This window comes from Pristiophorus japonicus, chromosome 2 (genome assembly GCF_044704955.1).
Source record: "Pristiophorus japonicus isolate sPriJap1 chromosome 2, sPriJap1.hap1, whole genome shotgun sequence".
Taxonomy (NCBI): Eukaryota; Metazoa; Chordata; class Chondrichthyes; family Pristiophoridae; genus Pristiophorus; species Pristiophorus japonicus.
In genome coordinates, this window is record NC_091978.1 from 329,340,776 (window position 1) to 329,361,178 (window position 20,403).

The 20,403-nt window shown below is 44.7% G+C and overlaps 1 protein-coding gene across 2 annotated transcripts in view; it reads right to left on the reverse strand.

The window, feature by feature from the left end:
- Positions 1-20,403, reverse strand: part of LOC139234667 (cilia- and flagella-associated protein 337-like) — a 120,546-nt gene that overhangs the window by 41,826 nt on the left and 58,317 nt on the right. For both annotated transcript variants that reach the window (XM_070865348.1, XM_070865356.1), the window contains 5 exons: positions 19,301-19,358; positions 13,445-13,490; positions 13,186-13,245; positions 5,414-5,576; positions 1,029-1,121 (listed from right to left, as the gene is read on the reverse strand). In XM_070865348.1, the coding sequence (XP_070721449.1) occupies positions 1,029-1,121; positions 5,414-5,576; positions 13,186-13,245; positions 13,445-13,490; positions 19,301-19,358 (420 nt within the window). The remainder of the gene's footprint in view (positions 1-1,028; positions 1,122-5,413; positions 5,577-13,185; positions 13,246-13,444; positions 13,491-19,300; positions 19,359-20,403) is intronic.

The following is a 20,403-nucleotide window of genomic DNA, read 5'->3' on the forward strand; positions in this document are numbered from 1 at the left end:
CTTGGGAAGACAGAGTGATGTGGTTGGGGTGACACGCACATCAGGATGTAGAATGCGCTATTGCACTCACCTTTCCTGACCACATGAGATCATTAAATCCCTTCCTCCATATTTTTTCCAGGAGTGGCTCACTGCATCCCTGCTGCTGACTTCTTGGGCGATCTCCAGCCATGCCCTCTTGGTATCGCTGGCTGGCCTCTTCTTGCCATGACCAGAGAATAAGACTTCCCTCAGTCCTCTGAATCCCAGGAGCAGGACTTCCAGGGAGGAATCCGAAAACCTGGGTGCAGCCTTCTGGCACTGAGTCTGCATCCTTCCTTGTACCCTCACAGTCAAATGTTGGATGGATATGCACAGGCACCTCTCGCAACCAACTCTGAACCTCCTACAACAACCTTGAACTGTGACGTGTGCAAAGCTCCTTTAAATATCTGAGCTGAAGATGAGTCATCAGTAACGTCAGCAGACCTGCTCCAGTTAATTGGCTGGGAAACCCACATGACTCATTCAATTACTCTAATTTAGTTAAACGCAGTGGAGGCCAATCCCCTCCCACCCGAACCCACTCACAGGTAAATATTCCAGCTCATATTTCTGAGGCCCCAGGGCTGTTTTATATTCAATTTTCTGAATCTTCCAGCTCTCTCTGCTACCAATTACTTTTAATGAGACAGGGTAGGTAGTGCTGGTCAAGTATGAGAGAAGAAATGTCACATTTCAGCTCTCAACCTCAGAAAAGTAGTCAAGATGACAGCTATCAGGAAAACATACACTTCCATTTTAAAAATAAAATTTCAGTTCTAAATAAACAAAAATGACCATGGGCTTGCATTTTTCAGAATGATATTGAGAGTTAAGGCCTTAACTAGGAATATTTCTTTAAGTGATCATAAATCGTGACTGCTTAAACAAACATTATAGTATTGAATTAATAGACTAAAAAATTGAGATTTCATCATCTGAAGTAATTAATTACAGGAAATAGTAATGAATAGCCATGGCAGTTTTGTGAGGATTATGTACTGTACCTCTAGGTCCACTAGCAACCACTGTTGCCGATGTTTTCTCACAAGAAGCTCGGGATCTGATGCATAGTACTTTATTGATACTTAATTCCTCGCCTGCCAGGATACAGTAAAATTGAATACACACATTTTTTTCATACATATATTATTGCAAAACCTAGATAAAGTTTTAAAAGGTTCAAAAATGTAGGAGGAAAGACATAACTGAGTGACATAAGAAGTTCTACAGTTTTGAGGTCCTGGAAAAGAATGTTGAATAGGAGGTTTTGCAGTCAGAGTTAAATTTGAACTCTGAGGATTTTCGAAGCATGCATTTTTATCTGGAGCTTAGACAGAAGACTTGACTTTCAATAATTCTGAAGGCAGAATTTTGTAATAACATCCAGAAGATCCCTCAACTGGATTGTTTTAACCAAACAGGAAAATATTGCCCGATATCATTGTTTCTTGAATGCTGGTCTCAGGGCTTTAACCTTCTTCTTCACAGTGTCATTTAAGCTGACTTGATCACTTACGCAAAGTTCTACAGCATTTAGCTATATTTCCAAAATAGCAATGCTACCAGTCGTCATTATTTGGCCAATTCACTCGCTGCTGTTAGTAACTATTCTTTAATAGTTGAGGCTGGCTCATTGAATGTTTTCAAGTCAAAGATAGATAGATTTTTAAGCAATAAGGGAATTAAGGGTTACGGGGAGAGGGCGGGTAAGTGGAGCTGAGTCCACGACCAGATCAGCCATGGTCTTATTGAATGGCGGAGCCGGCTCGAGGGGCTAGTTGGCCTACTCCTGTTCCTAATTCTTATGTTCTTATGTTCTTAATGGTCCTCACAGAATCATCAAAGCTTAAAGCATCAAAAGTGACCATTTTAGCCATAATGTGTGTGTCAGTTCTTTGCTAGAGCAATTTAAATTAATCCAATAGCCCTGCTGTCCCCATAGACCTGTATCTTGCTTCGCAGAGTATCTTAATTCTCCTAATTATCTCAAGATGAGGTCAAGTTTGGTTGCTTGACTGAGATGAAGATTTTATTAGATGCAGAAACCAGGAATATTTCTTTTTCTGAAAACATCACTCTGCACTTGAATATTTGGGCCAATGTATTTTGGTAAGTCAAGGGGAAAGAACAATGCGTGACTTAGAATAGTATGACATTAAATAGATCAGTAAAAAGAGTTTCACTTCTCATTCAGTGCATTACCTGATTTTCTACTTTCTACTTCTTAATTGTGTTCAGCTTCTTTAGAAGCATTCATGACAATGGAGGAATATGATAGTAGCTATAATGTAGATGTGGTTGAAGTTTGGAACTTAACATGCAAGTTCAGAGCTAGTTAGCGCCTCCACTAACTCCCGTGGAATTTTGCAGGAGTCGGTAGCAGCCCTGTGCCCTGGGCGAGAAGTCGTTTGCCCCCCAGCGCAAACGATGCAAATTTTTTCCCCTTAGAATCCATAATTCAGACACAATTAGAAATGCATGGGTTAATTGACAGCTGTCTGAACAGATTTGTGAAGGACAATTTGTGTTTAACAAATTTCATAGGGTTTTTTTTGAGGAGTGATTGATTGGATAGATAAAGGAATACAGTAGATGTAGTGTATGCGATGTTTTAGAAGGCATTTCATAAGGTGTCTCATAAGAGGCTTGAGAGAAAAATTCAGGCATATGGTATAAGAGGAAATGTATCAACATGAATAGAAAATTGGTAGATTGATAGAAAACAAAGTGAGATTTAATGGCTGTTACTCAGATTACAGGAGAGTTGGAAGAGATGTACCATAGCAGTCAATGCTGGGTCCACTTTTGATCTCAAGTATATATAGTGATTTGGACTTGAGCACAGTGAGCACAATCTCAAAATTTGTTGATTACACAAAAATAGGAGGTTTGGCAAACAGTGCAGAGGACTGTAAAAGACTTCAGGAAGGCATGGAAAGGTAACAGATGTGACTACATGTGAGGTGATCCATTTTAGGAGAAAAAAAGGAATGGGTGTAAAAACTGAATTAAAAGTGAGGATGAAAAGAGAGATCTAGGGGTTCAAATACATAATTCCTTGAGTACAGATAGATAAAGCCATAAACATCCAACACATTTTTGGTTTTATAAATAGAGGCATCGAGTAAAAATGTAATGATAAATTTACAGTGAAACCTGCATAAACAGACGCTCCCAAAAAGGGAACCTATTAAGAGACCCAAATAATTTGTAAAATATACAAGAGCCACTCTGAAACTATGTACACTTATGAACTATGGACAGCCTTCAATGCATCAAGCCCTTTTACAACTTAAAGTACAGGGCACAGCCAGTTGCAAACCTGCTGTATCTGGAACTTTCACCGAGTCGGGATCACTAACGTTCCCCTTGCAACTTGCTTCCTTTCTGTCCCCAAATTTTCTTGGCCCCATTACCTTTGTGAAGTCAGTGTATGCAGGTTAGCACGAGGAGGCAGGAGGGTTTTGTGAAAAAAACGGATTTTGTGGAATGGGGAGCTTTTTACTCAGTATCCATAGCAAAAGAGAAACCAATCTATCGCTGGCATTGAATGTTTGTAAGGCTCTATCCCAGCACCCCCCAAATCAAGGAAAGCACGTGCAAGCAGCAAGAGGGTCTGTCCTTTCCTGCCCCAGCAATGTGTCCATACATTCTTTCAGCAGCTGCTGGCAGCTCCTCCCCTCATGTCCCTGCCCTCGCCTCCTTTCCCTCAGCATCTGATGGTGGATCTGCAACTTAAAGAAGTTTTGGCTTTGGGGCGTGAAGGTGGATGGATGTCTCAGGTCTCACTGCTGCTCTATCGAGTGATGGACAAGCCTGCGAGTCACAGCTATGTCAGACTCACTACTCATCCAGTAGACTGCAGTTTCACTCCTACACATACATATGACCTGTTGTGTTTTCCCTCCCAAATGTTCTCAAATCCATTATAAGACTTGCCGTTGAAGACTTCAATATACTGACCTGTCATCACATTGTCCCCATTTTTTGTCCTAGTGCTGGTAAGTAGGACTGAGATATGCAGTCCATTACTGAAGTTACACTCTACTCCAAATGACAGCGGTTTGAAATAAAACACGAATTTAGATTCCAAAATTGTTATGTGAACAGAACTGGTGAGTGAGAGGTAGATTCTTAGCATTATTGCAGCTGGTTAGGTGCTGATCATAATCAAAAGATGAGTCGAGAAGAGGTGTAAAGGGTATGGCAGAATCAACAACAGCTGTCATGTGAAAAAATAGGGGCAGAGGTTATGATCTAAAATTGTTGAACTCGATGTTGAATCTAGAAGATTGTAAAGTGCCTAATTGAAAGATGAGGTGCTGTTCCTCGAGCTTACATTGAGCTTTGTTCGAACAATGTAAGAGGCCGAGGACGGAGAGATCAGAGTGGTAGTGGAGCAGAGAATTAAAGGAGACCGGAAGCTCGGGGTCATGTTTACAGACTGAACGGTGGTGTTCCGCAAAGCGTAAGGTGTTTGTAATTTACATGTTTCACTATACAGGGTACATAAAATATTGGTTAGGCCACAGTTATGAGTACTCGGTAATGTCATTATAAAAAGGACATTAAACCTATAGAGAATATAGATTCGACAGGATGAGGTAAAGAATAGAAAATTATAGTTATGAAGAGAGATTTAAGATATTGGGAACATTTCCACAGAAGCAGAGAAGACTAAGACGGTTTTAAAAATATGAAGTTCTTTGAGAGATTAAATAGGGAAATTCTATTTCCTCTGGTCAGGGAGTCAGTAATGAGTGTTCATCAATTTAAAATTATTACTAAGTAAGTAAGGAATGAAGTTATGAGAAATCTATTTATATGCAGGGCTGTTGGGGCATGAAATGCTTTGCTACAGGGAGTGGTAGGACGAACACTATTGCATTATTTAAGGGAAAATGGAATAAATATTTGAAGCAGAGGAAGATACAAGGCTATGGGAGAAAGTGGGGAGTGAATTAGTTTTAGATTGCTCTGGTAAAGAGCCAGCACAGAGACGATGGACCACAAGCCCTCTACCTGTGCTGTATGCTTCTATGGTTTCTTAAACTAAAATGCTACATTCCTTTACAAGTAGTATTTCTGCACCATATCTACAAATAAAACAAGATTAAAAGTTTATTATTCACTTTAGTTCATGCAGGAAACATGTGTGTTTCACATGTTTACAATTCTTATTAATTTGGGGGGAGAAATATTTTTGTTTTCCAAAGTGCAACTTCTAACTTTTCAAGGAATTGTGTCCAGCTCCCCCAATGAGTAAATAACTTTTGGGCTCCCCAAACAAGAGTAAAGGATCCACCTCCAGTAAATTAAAGCAAACGAGAAACTCAAATGTGACCTACCAAATTATAATAAAGTAATTCAAACACAACCCATACTGCACCTGACAATTTCTGAAGCACTACACTGGTCGGAGAATGAAGATGACAGAAGATGAGGCCTGAAATGAAGTTCCAGATAATAATTTCACCGTCATAACTTGAGGTGGCCAGCAGATTAGGAGCACACAGGACTATGGACAAAATGTCATCCTTGTGGCCATTTTTCTGTAATTATTTAAAAATTTGAACAAAATATTAAAACCATTTAAAGTACTCATATATTGGGGAAATGATAACTGTTAAAACAATCTATTACAGTAAGGCTGAATTTTCCAATGTGAGAATGTAAAGGCCCTTTTGGCAAATGTAGTTAGCATATAACCACAATTGACCTGTAAAAAAGTTATTTTCCATATTCTCCACGGGATAAATTACCATGAATGGTCTATTAACCCACCAAGTAAAATACAACATACAACATAGCAAGTTGGCACTCGAACATTCTGTACATATAGCAGCCATTTTATTTAATGCGGCAAGTCAAAATCTGATAAGGTGACTTAATGTGGTGTATCAGATATTTATAATGTCACCGTTATAATGTCTTACATCAGAGATTTATAAATATGACTGTGAATGTGTTATATCAGGCATTTAGAATGTGACCATTTCAGTGTGATAGTTACAAATTTCGGGTCTGCCTTATTCTCTTGGATATAGTTGTATTGGTTAGTCCATAAGTGGTCTGAGTGACTTATGTTCAGGAGTATACCCTAATATCTAATGATACAAAGCATAACCCAGAGAGGTAACAATAGCACCCCCTTGTGATTTGAACTGTGTCTTTCACACGTGCCTTTGCAAGCACTTCCCCAATCTGTCCAAAGGCAGACAGAAATAAATAAACCTTGCACCCTGTCCCTTGCATCAGCTTACTTACTCAGTTTTGATGCTATCTTTCTTTCAGACTACTTCTAATTTCAAATACTGACTGTTGCATTTTTTGCTCCCAGTTCTGGACCTCAGGTCGCCACCTCGTAGTCCCTTGTTTAATATCTGACTCCCCAATGTATCCCTTTGTCCCTGTGTGTCCAGCCAAGGGGAAGACTGTGACACTGGTCTTCTCCCTGGCAAGTGATTCACCAATAGGCCTGTCAATAAAACCAGCTTCCTTTCCTCTCCCTTTGGGGTGTGAGTTTAAAAAAGAGTGGGACCGAAATTCAGGCACACCAGAAAGCTGACGCACCTATGATTTTTTACCTGGTTTTACCGCCGGGTACGATGAAGCGGCCTTCCGAGCAATTTTCTCCACTTTGACCTTTTTTTCGCGTCAGACCGGAAGCCGGTCGTAGTGGAGGCAGAGCACGGAGTGCAGCAGCATAGAGTGGCATTTGTGAGTTTGGTAAGTGGGTGAGTTCGGGCAAGTGGGGGTGGCAGGTGCTGTTTTGTCTTGTTTTTCCTACCAGTTCTAACACTAGAGCAGCTGATAAGGAGTGCGAGAGTAGGAGATGGAGGCCCAGAGACTAGCCCAACCAGCTGCAGACAAAGATAGAGGGGTGAGAAATTGAGAGGTGATGTCAGAGTGCGGGGAGGAGCAGCGTCAGCGGCAGTCCGGGGTCAGTGGCCTACAAAGGCCCAGCGGCAGTCGGTGAGCGAGCAGTGCGGGGAGGAGGGACAAGAAATCAAAAAATGACGTCATAGCCAAGCTGGTAAGTGGTTGGCTGATTGGCTGGTGAGTATATCTTTTTGATTTTGTGTTCTAATAGATAAGAGGGTAAATTACTAAATAGCTGTTTAGTGTGTGTAGTGGGAGTCAGTGTTTTTGCTGGGTAATTTAAGGGTAACTAGTGGGATGGCAGGGCAGCTCGTTCAAACGGAATGCAACACCTGTGCCATGTAGGAATTCCTGGATGCTTCCTGCAATGGGGATGACCACATGTGCAGGAAATGTCTCCAGCTCCTCCAACTCGAGCGCCGAGTCTCGGAGCTTGAGCGAGGACTGGAGGCACTGAGGAGCATCCGAGAGAACGAGAGGTATGTGGATAGCTCATTTCAGGCGTTGGTCACCCCACAGATTAAAAGGGTACAGGAGGATAGGGAATGGGTGACCGTCGCACACAAGAATATGGCGAGGCAGGTAGTGCAGGAGTCCCCTGAGGCTATTCCGCTCTCCAACCGGTACTCTATTCTGGGGTATCTGGGGAGTGCAGCCAGGGCCAAGTCCACAGCACCGTGGGTGGCTCAGCTGCACAGGGGGGGAGGAAGAAGATGGGAAGGGCTATAGTGATAGGAGATTCAATAGTTAGGGGAGCAGATGGGCGCTTCTGCGGCAGCAAAAGTGACATTAGGATGGTGTGTTGCCTCCCTGGTGCAAGGGTCAATGATGTCACTGAGCGACTGCAGGGCATTCTGGGGAGGGAAGGGGAACAGCCAGTGGTTGTGGTCCACATTGGTACCAACGACATAGGTAGAAAGAGGGGTGAGGTCCTGAAAGCTGAGTTTAGGGAGCTAGGAGTAAGATTGAAAGCCAGGACCTCAAAGGTGGTAATCTCGGGATTACTGCCAGTGCCACATACTAGTGAGGGTAGGAATAGGAAGGCTAGTCAGATAAATACGTGGCTGGGGCATTGGTGTAGGAGGGAGGGCTTTAGTTTCCTGAACAATTGAGACCGCTTCTTGGGTAGGTGGGACCTGTACAAGTCGGACAGGTTACACCTCAACAGAGACGGGACCAATGTTCTCGCGGGTAGTTTTGATAGTGCGGTTGGGAGGGCTTTAAACTAGCTTGGCAGGGGGATGGGAACCCAGGAGAGGGCTCTGAGCTAGTTAGAGTGAGTGAGAGCTCAGATGAACAGAACCCCAAGAAAGAATGCGAAAGGCAGGAGGCAACAGAGCAGAGTAGCACTGGGGTAAGTGTAAACCACAAGGTGATAGGAAGGGACAATATGTATGAATATAAAGGGGCTGCAGGAGGGGTCAAAACTAAAAATCATGGTTTAAAAACTAGTATTAAAACAGTTTACCCAAACGCACGCAGCATTCGAAACAAAGTAAATGAGTTGACGGCACAAATCATTACAAATGGGTATGATTTGGTGGCCATTACAGAAACGTGATTGCAGGGTGGCCAAGACTGGAAATTAAACATACAGGGGTATCTGACAATTCGGAAAGATAGACAAGAAGGGAAAGGAGGTGGGGTAGCTCTGTTAATAAAGGATGATATCAGGGCAGTTGTGAGAGACGATATTGGCTCTAATGAACAAAATGTTGAATCATTGTGGGTGGAGATTAGAGATAGTAAGGGGAAAAAGTCACTGGTGGGCGTAGTTTATAGGCCCCCAAATAATAACTTCACGGTGGGGCGGACAATAATCAAGGGAATAATGGAGGCATGTGAAAAAGGAACGGCAGTAATCATGGGGGATTTTAACCTACATATCGATTGGTCAAATCAAATCGCACGGGGTAGCCTGGAGGAGGAATTCATAGAATGCATACGGGATTGTTTCTTAGAACAGTATGTTACAGAACCTACAAGGGAGCAAGCTATCTTAGATCTGGTCCTGTGTAATGAGACAGGAATAATAAACGATCTCCTAGTAAAAGATCCTCTCGGAATGAGTGATCACAGTATGGTTGAATTTGTAATACAGATTAAGGGTGAGGAAGTAGTGTCTCAAATGAGCGTACTATGCTTAAACAAAGGGGACTACAGTGGGATGAGGACAGAGTTGGCTAAAGTAGACTGGGAACACAGACTAAACGGTGGCACAATTGAGGAACAGTGGAGGACTTTTAAGGAGCTCTTTCATAGTGCTCAACAAAAATATATTCCAGTGAAAAAGAAGGGCAGTAAGAGAAGGGATAACCAGCCGTGGATAACCATGGAAATAAAGGAGAGTATCAAATTAAAAACCAATGCGTATAAGGTTGCCAAGGTTAGTGGGAAAATAGAAGATTGGGAAAATTTTAAACGACAGCAAAGAATGACTAAGAAAGCAATAAAGAAAGGAAAGATAGATTACGAAAGTAAACTTGCGCAAAACATAAAAACAGATAGTAAAAGCTTTTACCGATATATAAAACGGAAAAGAGTGACTAAAGTAAATGTTGGTCCCTTAGAAGATGAGAAGGGGGATTTAATAATGGGAAATGTGGAAATAGCTGAGACCTTAAACAATTATTTTGCTTCGGTCTTCACAGTGGAAGACACAAAAACCATGCCAAAAATTGCTGGTCAAGGGAATGTGGGAAGGGAGGACCTTGAGACAATCACTAGAGGGGTAGTGCTGGACAGGCTAATGGATCTCAAGGTAGACAAGTCCCCTGGTCCTGATGAAATGCATCCCAGGGTATTAAAAGAGATGGCGGAAGTTATAGCAGATGCATTCGTTATAATCTACCAAAGTTCTCTGGACTCTGGGGAGGTACCATCGGATTGGAAAGCAGCTAATGTAATGCCTCTGTTTAAAAAAGGGGACAGACAAAAGGCAGGCAACTATAGGCCGGTTAGTTTAACATCTGTAGTGGGGAAAATGCTTGAAGCTATCATTGAGGAAGACATAGCGGGACATCTAGATAGGAATAGTGTAATCAAGCAGACGCAACATGGATTCATGAAGGGGAAATCATGTTTAACTAATTTACTGGAATTCTTTGAGGATATAACGAGCATGATGGATAGAGGTGTACCGATGGATGTGCTGTATTTAGATTTCCAAAAGGCATTCGATAAGGTACCACACAAAAGGTTACTGCAGAAGATAAAGGTACGTGGAGTCAGAGGAAATGTATTAGCATGGATCGAGAATTGGCTGGCTAACAGAAATCAGAGAGTCGGGATAAATGGGTCCTTTTCGGGTTGGAAATCGGTGGTTAGTGGTGTGCCACAATATACATAGATGACCTGGAAGAGGGGACAGAGTGTAGTGCAACAAAATTTGCAGATGACACAAAGATTAGTGGGAAAGCGGGTTGTGTAGAGGACACAGAGAGGCTGCAAAGAGATTTAAATAGGTTAAGCGAACGGGCTAAGGTTTGGCAGATGGAATACAATGTTGGAAAATGTGAGGTCATCCACCTTGGGAAAAAAAACAGTAAAAGGGAATATTATTTGAATGGGGAGAAATTACAACATGCTGCGGTGCAGAGGGACCTGGGGGTCCTTGTGCATGAATCCCAAAAAGTTAGTTTGCAGGCGCAGCAGGTAATCAAGAAGGCGAATGGAATGTTGGCCTTCATTGCGAGAGGGATGGAGTACAAAAGCAGGGAGGTCCTGCTGCAACTGTACAGGGTATTGGTGAGGTCACACCTGGAGTACTGCGTGCAGTTTTGGTCACCTTACTTAACATAAGAATTAGGAACAGGAGTAGGCCATCTCGCCCCTCGAGCCTGCTGTGCCATTCAACAAGATCATGGCTGATCTGGCCGTGGACTCAGCTCCACTTACATGCCCGCTCCCCGTAACCCTTAATTCCCTTATTGGTTAAAAATCTATCTATCTGTGATTTGAATACATTCAATGAGCTAGCCTCAACTGCTTCCTTGGGCAGAGAATTCCACAGATTCACAACCCTCTGGGAGAAGAAATTCCTTCTCAACTCGGTTTTAAATAGGCTCCCCTGCATTTTGAGGCTGTGCCCCCTAGTTCTAGTCTCCCCGACCAGTGGAAACAACCTCTCTGCCTCTATCTTGTCTATCCCTTTTATTATTTTAAATGTTTCTATAAGATCACCTCTCATCCTTCTGAACTCCAACGAGTAAAGACCCAGTCTACTCAATCTATCATCATAAGGTAACCCTCTCATCTCCGGAATCAGCCTAGTGAATCGTCTCTGTACCCCTTCCAAAGCTAGTATATCCTTCCTTAAGTAAGGTGACCAAAACTGCACGCAGTACTCCAGGTGCGGCCTCACCAATACCCTATACAGTTGCAGCAGGACCTCCCTGCTTTTGTACTCCATCCCTCTCGCAATGAAGGCCAGCATTCCATTCGCCTTCCTGATTACCTGCTGCACCTGCAAACTAACTTTTTGAAACTAACTTAAGGAAGGATATACTAGCTTTGGAGGTGGAACAGAGACGATTCACTAGGCTGATTCTGGAGATGAGGGGGTTACCATATGATGATAGATTGAGTAAACTGGGTCTTTACTCGTTGGAGTTCAGAAGGATGAGGGGTGATCTTATAGAAACATTTAAAATAATGAAAGGGATAGACAAGATAGAGGCAGAGAGGTTGTTTCCACTGGTCGGGGAGACTCGAACTAAGGGGCACAGCCTCAAAATACGGGGGAGCCAATTTAAAACTGAGATGAGAAGGAATTTCTTCTCCCAGAGGGTTGTGAATCTGTGGAATTCTCTGCCCAGGGAAGCAGTTGAGGCTAGCTCATTGAATGTATTCAAATCACAGATAGATAGATTTTTAACCAATAAGGGAATTAAGGGTTACGGGGAACGGCCGGGTAAGTGGAGCTGAGTCCACGGCCAGATCAGCCATGATCTTGTTGAGTGGCGGAGCAGGCTTGAGGGGCTAGATGGCCTACTCCTGTTCCTAATTCTTATGTTCTTATGTTTGTTCTTATGAGGCGGAAGTGCGGCGGTAAGTCCTGGTGACGGGTGGAAGTTGGAGCGGGACCGAGTCTCTGTCGCTGTCACTCAGCGGCGGAGCGGAGATGACATCACGATGTGTGTGCGTCACCACACTCTCCCCTTCACTTAAAGAGGAGAGCGTTCGGTATTTTGAGACATCGGTCCACTGGGCCACCAGGGAGGGTTTCGGCCAGCCCAGCAGCCTGGCACCTGTTGGTGGCCCGGCCAAACCGGGGGCAATAATTGGCCAGCCGATCGGGAAGTCGGCCGACAAAAAAAAACATGCCGGTCGCTGCCTTGAAGGGCCGCCGTGGTGCTGTGCCGCATATACACATAACAAGGTGCACCGATAGAAAAAGCTGTCGGGGCCACTGTGCCATGGCTCGTGGATTTTCTAAGGTAAATTTGGGGCGGATTGTGATGGAGATGCGGGGTAGCGGCAGTACACGCTTTGATGATGCGCTTGCGGAGGTCGGCAGCAGCGGGGCGGAAGTGGGGACAGGTCGAAAAATCCCCGAGCTGAATTTGGGTTGTGGCGTCCACTCGATTCCACCGCATGACCGTAGCAAAACAGCAGTAACGGGCCTTATCCGGACTCTGAATTTCGGCCCCAGTATCTACTATTCGCAAAATGAATGGGGGCCATCCTGGCAACAGGGCCTCGGTGAGACAATTACCCCTTGTGACATTCCACAAACTAGCCCATCTGCCTATATTACATGTCTGCTGCCTGTCAGTTCTGTTTAAATCTATACAAGTTCACTTTGTTTCAAAACACAACACTTAAACATAATTCAATACCAAAATTATTTCCATGAAGAAAAAAATCTTAAAATGTGACTGAATTATAATGCAACTGTTGTGTGCTAGCATGTAACCATGTAACCATTTAGAATGTAACCATTTTAGTATCATTGAGACATTTATAATGAGGCTGTTGTAGTGTAATATCAGAGGTTTATAACTTGACTGTCAATGTGATATATAATAAAGTGCTATTCACCAGATATTTTAGGGAATATTGCTGTGATGAGCTGTATCTCAAAATGTTTCTTTTTGTAAATTTGGGATCACAACTCACAAGTTAAATGAAGTTTATTTGGTTACACAATTTTGGCTGCCGGCAGAATTCCTATTAATGTTTTACAAGGACTGGTGCAGGAAGACAAAAATAAATAAAAACGGTTAACACTGCAACATGCAGAGAGTTATATGGAACAATCATTTAGCCAGTTCTTACTGCATCATCTGCCCAGTGGAGTGATGGGTACTGAGTATCACAAAGGCCATCCTGAATATCCTGTAAAGAAAGCATCAATTGGATCAGAATAGAAATAGTTCAAACAACATTATAAACAGATGGCATGATAAAGCCTAAATCAATCAGGCTGCAATCTCCTTTTTTACTTGATTATACAATTTATTTATTAAATGATTTGTCTGTACACATATATACACACATTCATAAAACCACAATTCTAAATCTTGTTTGCACATACCGGAAAAACATTGATCTTTTTGTCCCAGCCAACAGATATGATAAAGCTTTGAAAATCAGAGATGGAGAGAAGGGAAAACATACTGGTTAGAAACAGAAGACCTTCCACACTGTTTCTCAAACAAACTTGAAGACATATTGATATGTCCTTACTATACAGTATAAATGCACACGAGGCCCATACGTGAGAAAAGGTCACTCTGTGACCAGTTACCTTTATTACCAAGACCTCAAGTGATGAAGGTGGGTGGAGCTTCCCCTTTTATACCTGAAAGTCCAGGTTAGGAGTGTCTCCCACAAGTTCATCCCCTTGTGGTCAATGTTCTCAAGGTGTACAACTTAGGTCAGCTTATACATGTGTTACAATGATAGCTGAATACATGACATCACCTCCCCCCAAAGTTTTATTGCCATCACAGGTTAAGTCTCTCTGGTGGTTTACGCTCCCTTGTAGAGCGCCTGAGTTGGGGCTCCGGTTGTTGGGCGCTGGCCTGAGTGTCTGCTGTTTGCGGTGCCTCAGGCCTGTCTGGACTGCCCACAGTGACTGGGCTCGCCTCCACTTGGTTCCGGTGTTCGGTCACCTGTGGTGGAGTAAACTCAACGTCGTGTTCTTCCTCTGCTTCTTCTATGGGGTTGCTGAACCTCCTTTTAGTTTGATCCACGTGTTTGCGAAAGATTTGTCCATTGGTAAGTTTAACTACCAAAACCCTATTCCCCTCTTTGGCAATCACAGTGCCTGCAAGCTATTTGGGCCCTGCAGCGTAATTAAGGACAAAAACAGAGTCATTGACATCAATACATCGCGCCTCACACTCCTGTCATGGTAGTCACATTGTGACTGACGCCTGCTCTCAACAATTTCTTTCATAGTAGGGTGTATAAGGGATAACCTGGTTTTGAGCGTCCTTTTCATTAGCAGCACTGCGGGTGAACCCCTGTGAGCGAGTGTGGTCGGGATCTATTGGCCAACAGGAGGCATGATAAGCAGCTTTGTAGGGAACCCCCTTAGATTCTGAGCATCCCATGTTTGATTGTTTGCACTGCTCGTTCCGCCTGGCCGTTTGAGGCCGGCTTGAACGGTGCCGTTCTGACACGGTTGATTTCATTACCTGCCACGAAGTCCTGGAATTCAGTGCTTGTGAAGCACGGGCCAATGTCGTTGACCAAGACATCCAGTAGACCATGGTCGGCAAACATTGCCCGAAGACTTTCTACCATGGCAGAGGATGCGCTTGAATTTAAAATGGCACACTCAATCCATTTGGAGTAGGCGTCTACTACAACCAAAAATATTTTTCCCATGAAAGGACCTGCGTAGTCCACATGGATGCGTGACCATGGCTTGGTGGGCCATGACCAGGGGCTAAGGGGGGCTTCCCTGGGTGCGTTGCCCAGCTGAGCACACGTGTTACACCTGCGAACACAAAGTTCCAGGTCTGCATCTATCCCTGGCCACCAAACATGTGACCTGGCAATTGTCTTCATCATGACAATGCCTGGGTGCTCATTGTGAAGTTCTCTGATAAACACCTCTCTGCCCCTCTGGGGCATAACAACTCAGTTTCCCCACAGTAGGCAATCGGCCTGAATCGAGAGTTCATCCTTGTGCCACTGAAACGGTTTAAATTCCTCAGGGCATGCCCCATACGTGGCTGCCCAGTCCCCATTCTTAACTAAAGACAGTAGCGGGTCTTTATTTGTCCAGACTTTAATCTGACGGGCTGTCATAGGTGAGCCTTCGCTTTCGAAAGCTTCAACAGCTATAACCATCTCAGCATCATGCTCAGTTGCGCCCTCAGTGGTGGCTAGTGGGAGCCTGCTGAGTGCATCGGCGCAGTTTTCAGTGCCCGGTCTGTGCCGAATTGTGTAGTCATAGGCGGCTAACGTAAGTGCCCACCTCTGTATGCGGGCCGATGCATTCACATTTATGGCCTTGTTGTCAGCCAAAAGGGACGTTAGGGGTTTGTGATCTGTCTCCAGCTCAAATTTCCTGTCAAACAGTACTAGTACATTTTTTTTTTACTGCATATACACATGCTAGCGCTTCCTTTTCTACCATCCCGTAGCCCCTTTCTGCCTGGGACAGACTTCTGGATGCATAAGCTACCGGCTATAACTGACCATTGGCATTCACATGCTGCAACACACACCCGACCCCATAGGATGATGCATCGCACGTTAGAACAAGTTTCTTACATGGGTCATATAATGTTAACAGTTTGTTGGAGCATAACAAGTTGCGTGCTCTATCAAAAGCCCTTTCCTGGCTGTCCCCCCCAGACCCATTTGCGACCTTTGCGTAGGAGCACGTGTAGCGGCTCTAACAGCGTGCTCAAATTTGGGAAGAAAGTTACCAAAATAGTTCAGGAGTCCCAGGAACGAACGCAGCTCCGTCGTGTTACGGGGTCTGGGTGCTTTCTGGATCGCTTCCGTTTTGGACGCAGTGGGTCTGATCCCGTCTGCTGCTACCCTCATCCCCAGAAATTCTACCTCTGGAGCTAAGAAGACGCACTTCGCCTTTTTCAGTCGCAGCCCTACCCAGTCCAGTCTGCGTAGCACCTCCTCCAGGTTGTGGAGGTGTTCTTCAGTATTGCGACCCATGATGAGGATGTCGTCCTGAAAAACCAACATCCTTGGAATCGACTTGAGGAGGCTTTCCATATTTCACAGAAAGATCGCGGCGGCTGAACGAATCCCAAACGGACATCAGTTATACTCAAACAACCGCTTGTGTGTCGTGATGGTGGTCAGCTTCTTCGACTCACTTGCCAGCTCCTGGGTCATGCAAGCTGAGGTCAGGTCCAATTTTGAAAAAAGTTTGCCACCGGATAGCGTCGTAAAGAGGTACTCCGCTCTTGGTAGTGGTACTGGTCTTGGAGTGACATCCGATTGATGGTGGCCTTGTAATCGCCACATCTCCTGACCGACCTATCCGTCTTGAGCACCAGCACGATCGGGCTCGCCCAGTCACTGAATTCGACTGGCGAGGTGATGCCTTCCCTCAACAGGCGGTCCAATTCGCATTCTATCTTTTCCCGCATCATGTACGGCACCGCTCTGGCCTTGTGGTGTACTGGCCTGGCATCCGGGTTTATGTGAATCACTACCTTGGCCCCCATGAAAGTGCCGATGCTGGGTTGAAATAATGAGTTAAATTTGTACAGGACCTGTGAGCATGATACTCGCTCCACAGAGGAAATTGCATTGACATCGCCGCAGTTTCAGTTCATGACAGCAAGTCAACTCCTCCCCAGCAGTGCGGGACCGTCCCCTGGGACAATCCAGAGTGGCAACCTGTTCTCCGAATCTTTGTGGGTCATGACTACCGTGGCGCTGCCTAGCACCGGAATGATCTCCTTTGTATATGTCCGTAGCTGTGCATCAATCGGCAATAATTTTGGCCTCCTGGCTTTGGACACCCACAACCTTTTGAACTGTTTGATACTCATCAGGGACTGGCTGGCCCCTGTGTCTAGCTCCATTAATACTGGGATGCCATTGAGGAGAACTTTCATCATTATCGGTGGCGTCCTGGTATATGAACTGTATATGTGCTCCACATGAACTCGCTGAACTTCAGCTTCCAGCGATTTCCCCCAGTATTCATTTGGCCTCGTAGGGCTTACACCAGGCCCGTCCTCCTCGTATATCAACCTGGCTGCAGGCTTCCTGCACATATGCGCCAAGTGACCACTAACGTTGCAGTTTCTGCAGGTATATTGCTGATAACTGCAAACTGTAGCTGGGTGTTTGCCTCCGCAACTCCAGCATGAGCTGGAGGCCCCGTTGTTGGAAACAAAAGGTCCATTACCAGTCAATCGTCTCTGACTGTCTCTGTAACTGTCCTTAAGTGCTCCGTTAACAGGTGTTGATGGCCCCATTACTGGCCGCATTGTCCATTGCGATGGCATGAATCACCGTTCAGCTAGCCATTGTCTCTGTTGAATTTCCCCCTTCGGGTTCGACTACATGCTGGGGCATGTCCGATTGTCCTTGTCTGCCGAGAGAACTGTTTGCCGCGTTAACAATGTTGACTCCCTGGTCGTTTGCCGCATTTAGAAACATAGAAACATAGAAAATAGGTGCAGGAGCAGGCCATTCAACCCTTCTAGCCTGCACCGACATTCAATGAGTTCATTGCTGAACATGAAACTTCAGTACCCCCTTCCTGCTTTCTCGCCATACCCCTTGATCCCCCGAGCAGTAAGGACTTCATCTAACTCCCTTTTGAATATATTTAGTGAATTGGCCTCAACTACTTTATGTGGTAGAGAATTCCACAGGTTCACCACTCTCTGGGTGAAGAAGTTTCTCCTCATCTCGGTCCTAAATGGCTTACCCCTTATCCTTAGACTGTGACCTCTGGTTCTGGACTTCCCCAACATTGGGAACATTCTTCCTGCATCTAACCTGTCCAAACCCGTCAGAATTTTAAATGTTTCTATGAGGTCCCCTCTCATTCTTCTGAACTCCAGTGAATACAAGCCCAGTTGATCCAGTCTTTCTTCAGTCCCACCATCCCGGGAATCAGTCTGGTGAATCTTCGCTGCACTCCCTCAATAGCAAGAATGTCCTTCCTCAAGTTAGGAGACCAAAACTGTACACAATACTCCAGGTGTGGCCTCACTAAGGCCCTGTACAACTGTAGCAACACCTCCCTGCCCCTGTACTCAAATCCCCTCGCTATGAAGGCCAACATGCCATTTGGTTTCTTAACCGCCTGCTGTACCTGCATGCCAACCTTCAATGACTGATGTACCATGACACCCAGGTCTCGTTGCACCTTCCCTTTTCCTAATCTGTCTCTCTGTTTTTACCACCAAAGTGGATAACCTCACATTTATCCACATTATACTTCATCTGCCATGCATTTGCCCACTCACCTAACCTATCCAAGTCACTCTGCAGCCTCATAGCATCCTCCTCGCAGCTCACACTGCCACCCAACTTAGTGTCATCCGCAAATTTGGAGATACTACATTTAATCCCCTCGTCTAAATCATTAATGTACAATGCCAAGATTTTTGTCATACATCATTCTGATCTTTTCCTCCCGAGATAAATATCTGGGCTATCAGAGCCGCCGCTTCCAAGGTCAAGTCTTTGGTCTCCATCAATTTCCTGAAAACCCCAGCATGCCCGATGCCCTCAATAAAAAAGTCTCACAGCATCTCCGCTCTGCATGCATCTGTGAACTTACATAGGCTCGCCAGTCGCCGGAGATCTGCAACGAAGTCAGGAACGCTTTGCCCTTCTCGCCGCCGGTGCATGTAAAATCGGTGTCTCACCTTGTGCATGCTGCTCGCCGGTTTAAGGTGTTCCCTGATCAACTTACTGAGCTCCTCGAACGTCTTGTCCGCCGGCTTCTCTAGCGCTAGAAGGTCCTTCATCAGGGAATACATTCTGGATCCACAAACCGTCAGGAGATGAGCCCTGCGTTTGTTGGCCGAATCCTGTCCCAACCATCCCTTAGTGACAAAACTTTGCTGTAGTCTCTCAATAAAGTCATCCCAATCATCACCAACACAGTACCTCTCTTCTGTGCTGCTAGTGGCCATGCTTGCGTGGTTTAAATCCCAGTTTCTCGTCGCCAATGATATGTCCTTACTAGACAGTATAAGTGCACACAAGGCCCATACTTGAAAGAAGGTCACTCTGTGACCAGTTACCTTTATTACCAAGACCTCAAGTGATGAAGGTGGGTGGAGCTTCCCCTTTTATACCTGAAAGTCCAGGTTAGGAGTGTCTCCCACAAGTTCACCACCTTGTGGTCAATGTTCTCAAGGTATACAACTTAGGTCAGCTTATAAATGGGTTGCAATGATAGTTGAATACATGACACATATCATGCACTTACCCATTTTTGTATATTTCAGCATAAATGCAGTCACTAACTTCTTCAGTTGTATCTCCAGCTGAAAGAACATAAGAACATAAGAAATAAGAGCAGGAGTAGGCCATTCAGTCCTTCGAGCCTGCTCCATCATTCAATAAGATTATGGTTGATTTTATACCTCAACTCCACTTTCCTGCACTATCACCATATTCCTTGATTCCCTTAGTATCCAAAAATCTATCGATCTCTGTCTTGATGATACTCAATATCTGAGCATCCACATCCTCGGGGTAGAGAATTCCACAATTTTACAATCCTTTGACTGAAGAAATTTCTCCTCAACTCAATCCTAAATGGCCGACCACTTATTCTGAGACTGTGACTGCTAGTTCTAGACTCCCCAACCAGGGGAAAGTTCCTCCCCACATCTACCCTGTCAAGCCCTGTAAGAATGTTATATGTTTCAATGCGATCACCTCTCATTCTGACAAACTCTAGGGACTATAGGATTAGTCTACTCAATCTCTCCTCATAAGACAATCCCCCCATCCCAGGAGTCAGTCTAGTGAACCTTCATTGCACTCCCTCTATCGCAAGTATATCCTTCTTTAGGTAAAGAGACTAAAACTGTACACAGTACGGGCACCCTTCTAGCATCTAGAGAATTCTGGAAAATCAAAACCAATGCATCCACTATCTCTGTAGCCACCCTAGGATGCAGGGCATCAGGTCCAGTGGATTTTTCAAATGCTGATTTCTTTAAATTCTTGCTAGACCCTTAGTTCACCACTATTTCCAGAATGTTTTTTGCGTCTTCTACGGTGAAGATAGATACAAAGCGTTGGATTCTCCTATTTCCCAACCGCATGGTGCGGTGGGGCCTGGGAGACAGCGGAAAACCTGGAAGTTTGGATTTCTTGGCATATAACTCCACAGCGTGCGTGCGACATCAAGGGTGGGTTCACCACCCAGAAGTCAACCTGATTGAGGCTGGCTTCTAGTTGGGTGGGGAATGCATACCAGAGCACCGCAGGACCAGGTAGGTGCTGGGTCCAGGATGGCGGGGGTGGGGGGATTCCAAGCTGTGATGGGGGGAGACTCCAAGCCCAGAGAGGGTCCGATCC